We start from the raw sequence: 16,335 nt of genomic DNA on the forward strand, positions 1-16,335 counted from the left end.
CTGTGAGCCCTCTCGAAACTCACGGACTCCAACACAATCTCTCTGGGCTTACTTACTGTCTAGAGCATGAAGATCTCAAGGATTTGCCTCATAGCACAGCAGTGCCAAAGCTAGACCTGGGTTTTCTAAACGCATCTCGGCTCCAAGATATTTCGGAAGTTAACAAAATTATTTTTAACCCCATGGGACACAGAACACATATTTTATCCTTCTATGGGCTGCTAGAAATGAGTCATGTTAGTTTTTTGTTCCTGTCTGAATCCAGCCTAATCTGCTTTTCTAACAGATATGTCCACTGCAAAAATAATTTCCTCAAGGATTTAAAGTGTGATAGGATTTTAAAAAATCTTCCAGGGGGATTTATCACTTCTGTCTTTCCATGTGGAGGTAAGAAGTCAGCCTCAACATCAAAGCAGTAACCAGAGGACCAAAAAACACTGGTACTTAAACATAGGTGAGAACTACAGTTGTAGTGGTCGGCCACAAGGAGCAACAATGAGCTTATTCCAAACACCAAAACAAACTTTGACAAGTGACACCAAGGTGAGATTTCTGCTTTATATGAAGTATATGAATAAAAAGACTTCAAAGATTGGTTTGTCTTCTGAACATCTGGTTTACCTCCCCACCTCCCCTGAGCTTCTCTTTGGGAACCATATCGGACTGACTCCTTTCAGACTCTCTCAAACAGGTAACCCTGAGCCTGGTCATTATTCAGAACCAGCTTCCCAATAATGTGATTTAATGTCTGTAAAACTGACTTATGATGTTATCAGAAACCTAATGAAAATAATTTATGCCGACATACGGTCCCATTTGACAGACCACAGAAAGAAGAATACAAGAAGATAGAAAAGTGTGCAAGTATTTTATCTGGGTTATAAGCTGCCTGCCTGGTGGGAGAATGGTCATCACTCTGATAGAAGTCCAGTGAAAAATGTCTCTCTAATGTTTATTAATGTTTTAACCTTTCAATCATTCATGGATTTTTTAAAATAACAGCAGGTAGGGAGCTAGACACAACTACGCCAACACAATGAGCCACTTGCTTGCAAATACTGTGACAATTATGCATGAAGAATGTGGGAATAATGTAATTAGCACACAGAACTGACATTGAGGGTGATCAGTTATCAGACTGCAGGGAGAAAAAAGCATCAGTTGCCTTAATATCAGCTCTAACACCCTACCAGCTTTTCTCCTCACTGCCACTAGATGGAGCTACAGTACAATTTCTTTCAAGTTGACTGTTACTTTATATTGTGGACACAATTCCAGCAGCTTTTTTTCACCACACACTGTTTGTTTGACATGTTACAGTGTAAGCACTACTGAATTCCATTCAGCCGCTTTGGTTTGGATTGTGCATGCTGGCTCACTGACACACTGTCATGGCTTACTGGGACACTTGAAATAAACAGAGCCATTGTTAATGTCATTAGTGACACCTGTGCTTGTCCTACTATTACAAGACACACAAAAAAAAAGTGTAAAAAGGCCTATTAAACAATTATGGAAATGTTACAATTGTGCGACATATTCAGCTAGTACATCACCTAAACCATAATTTATTGCTATGCTTTTATTGTAGCATTATTTGATAACCATGCAGGTTTTATTGCTAACATGAAACTCCATGCTGAATCATTTTCAGTTAAAGAATTAACAAAAATAACAGCATTCAACATTACAGTTACATTGCAAATTGCCATATTTTCAGTGCACTTAGTTAAACATATCAATAGCAAACATTTCAATCCTTAGACTTTCATCTGTGCTTACAATTTCTGGGGTTCAGGTCACTTAAATATACCTGCCAGAGGTGCAATCAGTTAGCAATCAAGTCAACTGAGTAGAAGGAGAAACTTCTACAGGTGCTTGTTAAAATGGAAATAAAGTAGGCAAGAAAGTTTCTGACACTCAGATTTTGTCAGTGAAAAGCTGTTAAAAAGATTTCTTAAATAGATTCAATGCTTATATATGTATGATTAATCAAAAAATCAATCTGAGGAGGCAACTTAATTGAGTATATTTTTGTCTGTGAAAGCAAATAACCTTGTAAATGGTTCAAATTTGATATTTACCTGGTTTATCATCAAACAGCAAACGTTGACATTTTCCAATGCTGCTGGTAAAACTTTTACTAAAACAATGATTACTCATGGAAAATGTCGTTTACTGCACTGCATGTTCCTGGAACACTGCACAGGGGTAGGCTGCATGGATATTAATACAAACTTTTTACAAGCTCAAAATGTCATGTTCTGAGAAAGGTGACGAGTTCAATTTAAAGAACCCGTGAGTTTAAGAGTGAGAAACACTTCACTTCACTGATTTGTTCCGCTGAGTCAACAAGTTGCCTCTCTTTATACCTAACCTCACTCAAACACTGATAGCAGGTCTTTAACTTTCTCTGAGATGATTAAAGTAAGCAACCACCTGACAGCAGGCATTTTGTGTGCGTGACTTTTCCTGTGTTACAGCTTATCTTCCTTAAACATTTACGTTCCTCACAGACACGTCCGGGGGTTAATAATAAGTAGAATGAATGAGCTCTTCCGAGTTTTACTGTAGGACCCTTGTAAGTCTTGGGAAATGTTGGGGGAGAAGAAGAGGTTAAGTGGTTGCATGTCATGGGGTTATCAGAGAGTAAACGGAAACATCCTCTCTGTTTAGAGAAGGTTAGACAGAGTCAGCTTTTCACAGTTTTCAAAGGTGGTTTTTCTTTAATAGCTCATCCTGCTACAAAGTTATTATCGTAACTATTATTTGTGTGTTTTCCTACGAATGTCCAGCAACACCAATGTGTCTGTGAAAGCCCCTGCGGTGTTTAGGCAACAAAACTACTTGGTTGAATTTAGGAAAAGATTGTGGCTTGGGTTAAAATAGCTACAGAAGAAGCGTTACTTAAGTATGTAAGTCAACGTTTGGGTTAAAATAACTACAAAGGTGGTGTTACTTAAGTAAGGAAGTGAGAGATAAATAAGTTAATGCTTGGGTTAAAAAGAAAAACGTAAGTGGGGTCACAGAAGTAATGACCTAAATAAGTCAACATCTGGGTTACAATAACTACGGAAGTAGGTATTACTTGAGTATGGAAGTTATATCACAATTAAGTCAGCGTTGATTTCTGGTTTCACACGGGACACAAACAGCTCACCTGGGTGAAAGTGAAAGTCTGGCATTTTAATCGCCAAATGCTCCACTTTGTTCATCAGCTAGACACTAACTTTGTCTGCGTTTGGGGCTGAGCAGATAGCGTACAGTTGTTGTTGTTTTTGTTGAAAATAATGCTGATGAGAGCAATGAGAGTGAACCAAAACTGCAAAGTTGTGTGCCAGAAAATAGAAACAAAGAGCTAAAAAAGACAATGAAACACTAAAGATATTCTTTCATATAAGTCAGGGGAAATGCAGTGGAGTGATACTTATATTTTGGTTTGTGACTCTAACTGACAGTATAAAAATGTTCATGCTTTAAGTTCTTATCCAAAAAACACATATATACAAGTAGTATTGTAGAATTTGTTTGCACTGTTGTTTTGAGGGAAACTCACAGATTCATACATTACCGAGAGGCAGGATCTGTTGTATCCTCTGTGTTTATAGTGACGAAAAGACATCGGTGAGTAGAAAGTTGCTGAAAGACAGTATTGTAATTAGAATGAACCAGTTCCCAACTCCATCTGAAATCTGAAAATCTGTGGCTCTAAGACAAAAACCCATTGGCTGCTTCTAAACACATACATCCTTTTCAGAAATTTAAAGCAAAACAATGTCTTGAAAAAAAGCTGGCACTGTAGGTTTTGGCAAATGTTACTCAAATGGGAGGAGACTATGAATTTGTTATGGACTATCTTGATGGGCAGATTTATACACACGTTGTAAAACAGGTGTGTCAGTGAGGACAGTGTTTGTGGGATTGACTCCAAAAAACTACAGGGTCGATGTTAATCATGAAAAAACCCATGTGGCTCATTGATGATGTGTTTCTAACATTCTTAGGATGATAATGGAGCTCTGGGTATGGTGCTTAAACAAAGAAATGTGTAGTGGTAATGGTCTTTTTTTAAAAACAGGAATCACTAACTAAGGCGGCATCAATCTGAATACATACTAAGTCACCATGGTAACTATCATCCACTGGCAACAGTCCCTCCTCCCTCCATTCCTTCCCCTCTCTCCCCTCCCCCTCTGCTCGGCTCCAATCCGCACACAGGAACACGACGGGGGGTTGCTGCTCCCATCATGCTTTGCAGAAGGAAGCAGGAAGAAGACAGAGGCAGTCAGTGAGCAGCAGAGTGGACGGCTGTATATAGACAAACACAGACTGATGGTGGATGCAGAGGCACCAGTCAGGGAGGTATGGCTGATGTTGCCTCCTGTTTGCTCCTCTGGTCCTCTTTGGGTGAGTCCTTTCACGTTTTGAATGGTCAGTTACCAGGAAAAGAGACAAACGGTGTCCAAATATTCATGCTGGACAGCTGATGCATCATGTAGACAGTGGAGCAGACTGATGATGCTGCCGGTGAATTTAAAGGAGCAGTGCAGTAATCCTCTCAAGTTGAAGGGAGAGGGGTCAATTAAGGCGACAAGACAGGCGGAAACTCCTCACATGTTCCGATTGTTTGGTTTTGTCTGCCTTTTGTCCGTCGGACGTGATGTTCCAGTCTTCCTGTGCACGGATATTGTCATGTAAAACACACACACAAAAACAAATGCTTGAACCGAAAAGATGGCCCCTCTCCTTTGATATTTCTGAAGTTTTACATATGTGACTCCAATCTAAACAGTGACTGACTGGATAAGAAGAAGTAAACTGCAATGTTTCCACAATGACAATGATGCCATTCAGTACAGCATATAATGCACACAGTGACACACCCACACACTTCCACAAACACACACGGACACACTTTTGTCTCAGATAGTGGATTGTAGCCCTCATTATAAAGAAAATCTGAAGTTCTGTCTTAATCTCTGAGTCTTGTTTCATTTTAATAAAAGCATTACATTGCCAGTATTTATCCCATAGATGATAAATGATGTACCCCACCCCCTCCCCCCATCAGACTGCAAACACATCGTTCGCAGTGTTTCAGTAATCACTGCTGAGCCGACAGCGGCAGTCTCAGTAACCAGTTAGGGGAGCTCCATTGTTGAAAAACCACTGGTTTGATTAGTTGAGCTTGAAGATTTGATGTTAAAGATTCTTCCATCTTGTACTGAATGCCCCCATCAAGGCCTAAAAGCAAAGGCGTATGTCCAACAGCTCCAGAAAGACAGACAGACAGACAGTGTTCAAATCATGCAGGATTTTAAGTACTGCTGTAGCATTTTGGATTGTTGAAGTTCTTTTACCAAGGAGGCATTGTTTTCCTTTTTATAATCAACTAGCATAAACTTTTTTGAGCTTTCTTGAAGCAGGTAATACACAGTAAACATTGTTCCTTTCTCTTTTTTTCGTTAGTAATTTGAAAGCTGCAGACTTTTGACACCAGTCTGACCTCGAACTGATAGCTGTACTTTCTCACAAAAAATCAAAGACTTCAAAATACCACCACTTCATGTAGGACAGTGGGGTAGGATAAGCCAGTGGGTAAATTTACCCACTGGCTTTTCCAAACAACACTGATCTAATCTTAGTGTATTTGTCTGAAGACATATATATCTGTTGTTTCTGACGCCGTTCACAAAGACAACAGGGGTTAATCTTCTGTTTGCTATGTAGTCCACTCTGTCACTACTGGATGTATTTAAACAGTATGACATGCTGACATACGGGTCTGTGCTCATTTTCACTTTGTAAAGGTGATTGCAGGCGCTGGCCTCCTGCAGGGCAGATATACACTGTGATTAAAAGTAAAATATTGACTGGATTTAACCTCTTGTCCAGAGTTGCCTCCTCTACACACAAACACACACACACACACACACACACACACACACACACACACACACACACACACACACACACACACACACACACACATACACACACAAGCCGCACCCACTCTTTGTGACCAAAGCCAATAGGGGACTGATTGAGGGCGAGCAAAGGGCTGCTCTTATCTCACTATTTATCCAGCAGAGATCACACTCACTGCTGTCCGACTGCTCGGATGACAGTGGAGACAAAGAGAGAGAGCTACATATAAAGAGTGACAGAGAAAGAGATAGAATGAGAAGAAGTTAGAGCCGTCGACACAGAGCTGATTTAAATACGACACATCAGAGACTTGTGTTCCTGTTTGTCCCTGTCCAGTGACTCTGCAGGTGAGTGTGTTTTCCAATTACTGACTGTAATTGTGATTCCAAGAAAGAACCACTGATGCTTTTCTAAGTTGCTTTTTTATTCCTCCTGGAAAGCATCTTTAGAGTAGTGATAATATGACTGGAGTATGAGAGTAGATAAAGGTGCTGTTGGGAGCACATTGTTGATGATCTGCAGGTGAAAAGATATCTGCAGCACATACGTTCCTTCATAGGTAATTTGGATCATAATAAACATGCAGGGCAATCAACATTCTTTCATGGACTATTATTGGAATATAAATAGTCATTCATTTTGGAATAACAAATTTTGAACAGGTAAGAATTACAGGATATACTACAGTTATGCTCTTATGATCCAATTAGGAGGATTTCCCATTTCGTATTACTTAAATATATAAATACTTAAGTTGGGGAGCTGTTGGTATGCCCTTTCTTACTCAGTCAGGTACTTAGGAATGTCATTTAAGTGGTAATCACTGTTTCTTTTATGATTTTTTCTTTAATGGCAAATCTATTAAAAACTGCCTGTCAGCTGTTGGCTTTGCAAGGTCAGTTAAACATTAAGGTTTGGAGAATGATTTACATCTTTTCAAAAGCACCTGTTCTCAAAATCTCCATCAGCCACAAAGCAAATTTGGGAGTCGGAAGAGTATTGGGCTCGTGTGGATTTTTGTGCAAATTGAATGGATTTTTCTCTCATTGTCAAGTGGTGAAACTACCAGCTTTCACAGTAACGTCATGTTGTATTTTTATTGTTGTGTTTTACAATTGAAAGGGACAATAGTCCTGGCTTCAGTAGTTTAGCACTGTTTGCAGATTCAGCAACTCAGTGTCTGACTGATGCTTAAGGTTTTTAAAAGTCATGAAAATTTGGATATCTTTATACTTTTGGTCAACACAATCATACTTAAATAGTTTTTTTGTATCCGCACATGCCTATAATAAATAACCATTCATTATATTTCAGTTGTTGTCAATTCAGTGGATTGAAAAAAAGTTGATATTTAAGATTTTATATGAATTGATTGATTAAAATTGGTAAAAAAAAAAAAAAAAAGGGTCGCTGGGTTTTCAGTAACAGGGAGCTGCTTAAGATGTGAAGCCAGTTATTTTCACCCTTTTAGACTTGTTACATGACTGGATAGAAAATACTTTAACTTCACTTGAAAGGCAAAGAAAGGAAGCTACACAGTCTATGGTAATTTCAAAGCATTAAGTGGTGATTCCTTTATCACATGATTAAAGGCGGAGAACATTGATTAGAAACAGCTTAGATTAAATGTTTTCAGCGCTGTTTAGAGTTGACGTTGAAGTAAATCTTATTATTTGGTTGTAAAGGATCCTCAGTGTGACTCCTGTCATGCTCAGCAGTCAATCGGGTGAGTTTCTTGAAAGAAAAACTTTGTTTAGGTGGACATTTTGTTGTAAGCGGTGTTAAACACAAATGTGAGGTAGTTCTTGGTCTCTTTTTTGGGAATTTGTAAAAGGCTCATTAATTATCTCCCGTGTCTTTTATCTGTTAAAATGGTCAGGTTGGATTTATAAGACCCATATGAACACAGGCCTATGTGTTGGTTTGTTTTTGATGCAAAGTGAGCAATTATTGTCAAGCCAAGTAAAACTGCCTAGAAACAGTGAGTAGAAAAAAAAGGAAAAGAAGGAAAGACAGAAAAAAGCATGTTGGAACTTATATCTGATTAAAAAAAAATGCAAAACGACAAATCTGATGTAAGTATACATAAAATAAATCATTCCTCTATTCTTCATCCCGCTGTCATATCAGACCGTGACTGCTGCCAGCTCTGCCACAGGAAGTCTAAATCACAGCGCATACCAGTGTTGTGATGGCAGATAACACATCATTTAGAGTGTTTAATGGTTTCTGTGACATGGTGATCTCCAATAAAATGCAGCTGCTACTGAAAACAGTTCACCTTGTTAGAAAGGCCTTCTGTAACCTGTCGAATAAACTAGCTTTATTCATGAGTGTCATGAATGTGTTGGACATTGGCTTTCGTTTGATGATGTGTAGTTTAGATAGGTGTTGTTAGTTATGGTTTTTATAAACAATTGAACCAGTTTCGTGGTATTATTTTCTGTGGAAACACACAGAAACAGAATTTGGACCATCATGTAACGCTGATACTATTACACATGTAGGATACATTTCTGCTTTAAAGTTTAGTTAACAGTAAATAAGTAATAAATGCCCATTTTTCTGTAGGGGAGGGCTGGGGGCAGTGGTTGATCAGGGGTAGATAAAAGGTCAACAGTATATGCCACAGAAGTAGTAAACATCATCTGAAAGCTGGGAACTTAATTTGAATTTGGCATGAAGCACAAGTTATTCTATTCATGAATCATAAATTAATATTAATGAAATAATTGAAATAACATTAGTTTTGAAAGTGAATAGGGCTTAGAACATTATGATGGAAGCATATGGTGGCCATTCCTATGCTATATTAAGTCTCATAAGTTGTTGATGCCATTTATTACACAGATTTGGTGCTTAATTTAACCATTTTTTTACCACTTGAGAATTGATGATGTAAATTATCAGAAATCCATTACAAATTTCACATTAGAGAGCAAGACCCCCAGGAAAACCATAGAAAAAATAACGCTATAATTAAGAATCAAAAACGATTACTTCTGTTTTTAAAAACTGTTCAGAAATCCCCTTATTGACAATATACCTAGGATAGCCAGTCATCTTTTGAATGCCCAAGGTCTTTAGTTTGTGGTTGTAAAGTTCCATGAAGCTGTGATTATCCTAGAGGTCACAACAGGTCATTTTATACAAAGACGTCTCGTTTTTGGCATGGTTGCACCAATTGATGCCTTAGGTTTCATTCGTTCTAGTTTCATATGACACCAGTAACTTCTCTCTGGATTTAAAACTGAGCCGGCTACAGCCTTCAAAAGACAGTATGTCAGCCTGCCTGCCGGCGTCCCATCAGCAAGCTAGCATGTTAAAGGAACAGTGTGTTACATTTAGGGAGATTCATTTGCAGAAATAGAATATATTAGTCATAACTATGTTCATTAGTGTATAATAACCCAAAACTAAGAATTGTTGTGTTTTCGTCAGCTTAAAAAGAGTCATTTATATCAACATGATTCCATGAAGTCCGCCAAATTGTGCTGCCATGTTTCTACAGCAACGTAAAAAAATTACCTAAAAAAATTTTTTGGGTTACCTACACTCTGTATTAAATGGCCCCAGTGCTAAAATATTAAATACTGGTGTGTTAATAAGCCCTGATGTTACCGGTGTTTTTTACTGGTACTTTTTAATGTTTTTGTTTCAATTATTATTACGCTGCAGTGAGCATCTCCTCTTCTCTCTCTCATATTTCACTCTGTTCTGTCTGAAGTCTCTCGTACAAAATTAGATGGCAATCCATTTATTTGCCATTGACCCATGTAGCTAACAGGGCTAAAAATGTTGTCTAGAGATTTTTCAATTTTTTCAGAGACTGATTTCACGGCATTCTTGCAGTCAATATAAAGACATTTTCTCAGCCCTCCCATTGCTCTGGCATACTTTTATAATGGCCCTTTCCTTACTCAGCCCAACCCACATATCAGACCGCAACACATCAGAACACCGGTACAGTTAACCAAGAAGGAGTGCGTCACTGGTAGGCCTATCAGTATAGTGAACAGTTAAAGTGTCAAAAGAAAGAAGCAGTTCATGAGAAGAACGAGTACACATTTGGACTAAAGTGGACAAAATACCTTAACACTGTATGTTAATGATTTTTTACAGTGTAGATGTCTACAGTACTATCACTGGCTCACAACAGGATGCCTTAGTCACTGACTAACCTGTGTTCTAATCCATCACTTTAACCATGTCTGTACAGTTGCACAACTTTTCATTAAAGTTTAACAGGCCAATTGTCTTTGGTTTACTCTTTTTGTTTTGTACACTGAGTTTGTTTTGGAAACAAGAAAGTCAATCACCGTAAAACACTGAATTCATAATCCTGACTGAACATTCACACAAAGGGTGGAATTCAAATTTAAAGGATGATGTCCCAACCCCAAAAAACTACAAATAGCACCATTCCTATAAGGCGAATGTGTAAATGCCCCAGAATTACAGTATACCACAGCAAACATGCCTAGTGTGAAAGTGACATAACAGGAAAAAATACAGTATTTTATCTATGGATAGTTATCTCTATTGATATTCACTGTTTCACTTTCCCTTTCTTTGTCATTCATATCTCCCTTCCCTCTCTCCCTGCCTCACAGGAGCACAGCTGACCACACTATCCACCTCCCCTCCCTCTTCCTCTCACCTTGCTGCCTCCTCATCCTCCCTAAGACCATGGAGGAGGTCACCAAGGTCACGCCGCCTGTCCTTGAACGTCGGGCTCGCCAGCGGCAGCCCACAGTTTCAGTCCTCAAATCCAAGCTGAAGCAGGGTGTGACCTGCTCGGTGCCCAGAGTCCGATCCACCCTGACCGGGTTCTTCCCAGTTGTGCGCTGGCTGCCTAAATACAAGCTCCGCGAGTACGTCTGGGGCGATGTGATGTCCGGAGTGATCATTGGTATCATCTTGGTACCGCAGGCCATCGCCTACTGCCTGCTGGCAGGAGTGGAGCCCATCTATGGTTTATACACCTCATTTTACGCCAACATCATCTACTTCCTCATGGGGACGTCCAGACATGTCTCTGTGGGGATCTTCAGCCTCATGAGCCTCATGGTTGGACAGGTACTGCAATGGATCACAGGTGGCAAGCAACAATCATACAATTTGGGTCTTTTCTAAAAATGGAAATGAAACGGATGAAGATTAAATAAAAAGGATGATTATAATTTGTTTAGCATGCATAGGAAAGAAAATAAATGTTTCAACATTCACGAAGCGAATTTGAATAAAATAACCCATCATTTTTTTATATTTTGGGATTAAATTATTAAATTACTTGCACTATTAACAATCTGTTTTGAAATATAATTAGTACATTTAAATAGTTTCCAATTCTTTCCAATAGTCTACTTATTCCTGGAAAGAGGTCAATTAACATGATTTATCACTTAATGCCGCTGAGGATTGTAATGTTTTTACAGTTGTATTTCTTAGATTTTATTTAATGCATTAATTAAGACTTCTACTTGCCTGCAGGTGGTGGATAAGGAGATGTTCCTGGCAGGTTTTGACCTCAATGAGGACTCTGATGTGTTTAATACCACACTGAGCACTAACATCACACTTCACAGCGTGGAGCTGATGGGTGTGCAGTGTGGGAAGGAGTGTTACTCCATCAGCATCGCTGCTGCACTCACCTTCCTGGTCGGAGTCTATCAGGTAATGTATGCAGGTGCATTTTTTTTGTAGCGCTATGGACAATGCTTTGAGGCCCTCATTTTGTTAGTATCTTGTTATAGTGACATATTTAAATTATACCGCTCTGCAGGCAGTTTCTGTGGCAATGGTGGTGATACTGACGGTGGCATGATAACGGCATTATAAATGGATTATAATGTAAAAAAGAAAACCAAAGCTGCATACAGCGTTGCTTTGAGGTAAATGCTGTCATTGTTGTGCTTACATGTTCACAGTGACAATGTTAACAGGCTCATGTTTATTACTTATTGCAGGACTTTTGTCACAAACCAAAGTTTTGTCCCAATGATAGCACAAAATAAAAAGTCAGGGGATCATTAGTTAGTTGCCTACAAATGATACAGTGGGGACGTGAATATATCCAAGTTTCATGGCAACCCATCCAATAGTTGCTGAGAAATTTCACTCTGAACCAAAAATAATTTATTGCCAATCCATCATGTAATTGATGAGATATTTAGTTTGATAAGTGACTCACGTTTCATTCCCATCCATCTCCTATCCCTCCCTTTTCGTTCCTCTTCCTCTCCCGCTCCACCTCCTTATCACCTCACCAGGTCGTGATGGCCGTGTTTCGGCTAGGCTTCGTCTCTGTATACCTTTCGTCTCCAATGCTCGATGGTTTTGCCACGGGAGCCTCTTTCACCATCCTCACCGTGCAGGCTAAATACCTGTTGGGTCTAAAGATCCCCCGTCACCAGGGATACGGCACAGTTGTCGTCACCTGGTTCAACATCTTCGCCAACATTCACAAGGCCAACATGTGTGACCTCATCACCAGCATCATCTGTATCTCTATATTAGGTAAAGTTATAAACAATCTCATGTGCTTTTAATTAATGATAAACAACGCTCCCAAAACTGACACGGGACGAAACGTGGCCAAACATTTCTATATCCTAAAATGCAAATTCTTAACTGTCTTTGATATATAATAACAGTAGGATTTTTGTTATTGTAGTGGCAGGGAAAGAGATCCAGGACCGCTACAAGGATCGTCTTAAGATCCCTCTGCCGACTGAGCTCATAATAGTTGCAGGAGCTACACTGGCCAGCCATTTTGGGGATCTGAACAGCAAGTACGGCTCCAGTGTATCCGGTCACATCCCCACAGGGTTCATTCCTCCCGAGGTGCCCAGCTTTACTCTGATGTCACGGTTGATACTGGATGCCATTCCTTTGGCCGTCATTAGGTAATGTGTAACACATATAACATTATGTTTGCTTGGCATCCACGTGTGTCTCTTATATAGGTTGTTACAGATGCAATTTCATAGCTGGATTATCATCTGGCAGGGATACATGCCCTCATTATCTGATTGCATTTGTCCAATAGTCATACAACAATGGACATTTCCTGCTCTAAAAAACATATATTGGCTCATTTGAATGATGGTCACCACTGGCCAATCAGTGTTTTAATATCAGACGTTTTTAAGAGCAAAGATTAATTCACAGGCTCAATTTGTAAACAAACTTTCATTTTATCTTGTAGTTTTGCCTTCACGGTGTCGCTGTCCGAGATGTTTGCTAAGAAAAATGGCTATACGGTTCGTCCCAACCAGGAGATGCTGGCCATCGGCTTTTGTAATATCATCCCCTCCTTCTTCCACTGTTTCACCACCAGTGCAGCATTGGCAAAAACCATGGTGAAGGACTCAACAGGCTGCCAGACTCAGGTGGATTTTTTATACTTTTGAAAATTGTTTGAAATTCTTCTTCAAGTTGGCAGGTTCTTGCTCTCGTTCCCAGAGGGAATGGTTTCTAGGAACATCACTAAAGTCTGTACTGAGGGGATGTGTAGAGCCATTGCAATTCAGAGGAGCAAAACATACGGCTTTGTATCAGTTCATGTAAACTCTGTGGAAGATACTTTCTATAAAATCTCTTTTTCTTCCTCCGCCCTTTTTCTCTCCATTTCTCTGCTCCTCCATCAGATTTCCGGTCTGATCAGCGCCCTAGTTGTCCTTCTCGTCCTTCTCTTCTTTGCACCTTTCTTCTACGCCCTCCAGAAGTGTGTTCTTGCCTGTATCATCATTGTAAGCCTTCGTGGGGCACTGAGGAAGTTCATGGACCTCCCAGCTAAGTGGCGTGCGAGCCGGAACGATGGCATTGTCTGGCTGGTCACCCTGTCAGCCACGGCTCTGATCAGTGTGGAGATTGGTCTCGTGATCGGGATAGTTTTTTCCATGATCTGCATCATCTTTATGACCCAGAACCCTAAGGTGAGTTAATAAAAGTAATGCTGATAATGGTTTTGGAAAGCTGATACAAATGACAATAATTCCAACATGCTAAAAGACAATTATCGGCCTTTGGTAATCTCATGATCTAATCTAATCTGACTTCCGATGCAAGGTCTCTCTCCTGGGCCGAGCCAATGAAACTGATCTTTACGAGGACTTGGACGAGTACAAGAACCTCATGGCGCCACCTCGGGTTCAGGTATTCCGCTTCCAGGCTCCGCTCTACTACGCAAACAAGGAGTCATTCCTCAAATCCCTCTACAAAGCTGTCGGAGTTGAACCTTTCTTGGAGCTGACTAAGAGGAGAAAGGTAGAAAAGAAGGCCAAAGAGATGTCCTCAAAGCAGGTCAAAGCAAATGGTGAAAAACACGACTCAGATGTTGTTGTAGGACTTGTACAAAGAGAACTTGCTTTCCACACAATAGTCTTAGACTGCTCTGCCATACCCTTCATCGACTCAACAGGCATGGCCACGTTTAAAGGGCTGGTCAGTGAATATAAAGAGATAAGTGTGAGCGTGCTCCTCGCGAACTGTAACACCTCAGTCATTGATACTCTGCAGAAAGGAAAATTCTTTGGGGAAAATGACAAAGACATGAGCAGCCTGCTGTTTCATACAGTTCACACAGCAGTTCTTCATGCAAACAGCACATCTGCAGCAGCAGAAAGCAGGTCAGAAGACTCTGTAGTTTAGAACAGTTGGGAGAAGAAGGAATTGAGGTATGCTATTATGATATGAGGTATGTTCATGTCATGCCATCTATGACTGCATACTGCATACTGCAAGTTAGCTCTTTAGGAAGCTTTGTTCCAGAAAACATGGGGGTACCAAGAAGATCAAATTAGGAAGAGAATTCTATCAAGTAACTGTTTGATGTTTTGGGCCCTTCAATACCTCAATATTTGGTATCTATTTTGGTATCTGTATTCAGTATTTTCTCCAAATACAGCAAAAATTTGGACAGACCGCCGCAAAATGACCTGGCGCCAGCATATAACGGTAACAGTTACAAAGCCCGACAGTTTAAGAATAACTTCCTGGTTAGTTCCTATTTATTGCTGATTAATATCTGTGTCATATAGCAATGTTGACTCCAAATAAAGCTGTTTTTACTTTTTATATCACTTCAAGCCTTTGGCCAAAGTCCATGATGGCTCTTATCCAGGAGTCTAGAGTTCAGACATGAAATATTCAGCAACTATTAGCAGTATTTCCTGAGTTTCCAACTTTGAAAATTGGAGCTAAAAATAATTTCTAAAGGCCAATTAAACTCTTCCTGACTTAAAGAAGAAGCGCTCCCTCGTGGCGCGAACAGAAGCTTCACGTGACTCACAAGGAGTGCTTTTTCAGCCTCAGTTTCACACGGAGACAGCCTTGCCTTGAAAACATTGGCTCATCACAAAATACTTGTACTCTTGCCCTCTTCCCTGATGACCCAGCATGACTTTTCTCGTAAAAAATAAACGATTTGCACACATCTGCAATCTCTTCTCAGGTGCTAGATGAAAGCAAGTTATCATATGGTGCTTCTGAAATGTTTATCTAATCTAATGGCAGCAGGTGAAGCCGTATTTTTATCAAAAGGCTTGGCCGCTACTGGTTTGTGAAATCGAATGTTTGAAGCAGATTTTGTCTCTTTGTTATTGAATCACTGTTTTTTCCTGATGTCTTTTATCCTGTTGCTGCCAAGTGCATAACTTGACTTGAAGGTACTCCAATTTATGTAATATCTAAAAAAGGATGTATTTTTACCTTTACTACTGTATCATAAAGTTTTGATGAACATCCGTTGTATTAAAATATAGACATTCATTTTTGTAAATTTAGAAGCTTATCATTTTGTATTTTCATACACTTATTTTGTCATCAAACTCTTTCCATGTATTAATGGCACTTGCATCATCACGTTTCAGATGTTAAACATGTGTGTAGTCTGCTTGACTTTCATTTTCACAGTGTTGACATTCAACACTCCTATACAGTACAAACACTGCCTTAATGTTCAATACTTTAATAAAACTGAAACGTTTTAGTGAAGATCTTGTGTCTGTGACTGAATTATTGGCATTATTAACCGAAATTTGTCGTAGCAGGGTAATATCTATCAATGACTTAAGTTGCTTTTTTTGCCAAAGGAAGCAACCCTACCAGGAGCTATTGCCCCCCATGACACAGCTCCTTGGTCACTTGTGCACACACCCCCCCCCAATTCATTAGAAGGGACACATCTATGTGTCCATTAAATATACAACTGCATGAATGTACAAATCTGCTTACAGTGGCAGCACCTCTTAAGCTCACTAACTAACACGTTTTATCTTGTTTGTTCAATTTGTACAAAATTTTTAAAAGTGTAAAAACGAAGATTCATTTTCTTACAATGGGGTTATGTGCCTGAGCAGTATCTTCCTGAACCCTCTATAAAAGGCGAATATTTGTTTTTTG

At 39.5% G+C, this 16,335-nt stretch overlaps 1 protein-coding gene across 1 annotated transcript; it reads left to right on the top strand.

Moving 5' to 3' along the window:
* Window positions 1-4,294: 4,294 nt before the first annotated feature.
* On the top strand, window positions 4,295-15,919 carry slc26a1 (solute carrier family 26 member 1). The gene is given in 9 exon segments (XM_054612008.1): window positions 4,295-4,407; window positions 10,542-10,565; window positions 10,568-11,007; window positions 11,422-11,604; window positions 12,201-12,447; window positions 12,605-12,836; window positions 13,139-13,322; window positions 13,581-13,868; window positions 14,002-15,919. Coding segments are annotated over 9 exon segments (2,223 nt in total). The 5' UTR covers window positions 4,295-4,364; the 3' UTR covers window positions 14,584-15,919.
* Window positions 15,920-16,335: the final 416 nt, after the last annotated feature.

The sequence above is a fragment of the Anoplopoma fimbria genome, chromosome 14, assembly GCF_027596085.1.
Source record: "Anoplopoma fimbria isolate UVic2021 breed Golden Eagle Sablefish chromosome 14, Afim_UVic_2022, whole genome shotgun sequence".
Lineage (NCBI taxonomy): Eukaryota > Metazoa > Chordata > Actinopteri > Perciformes > Anoplopomatidae > Anoplopoma > Anoplopoma fimbria.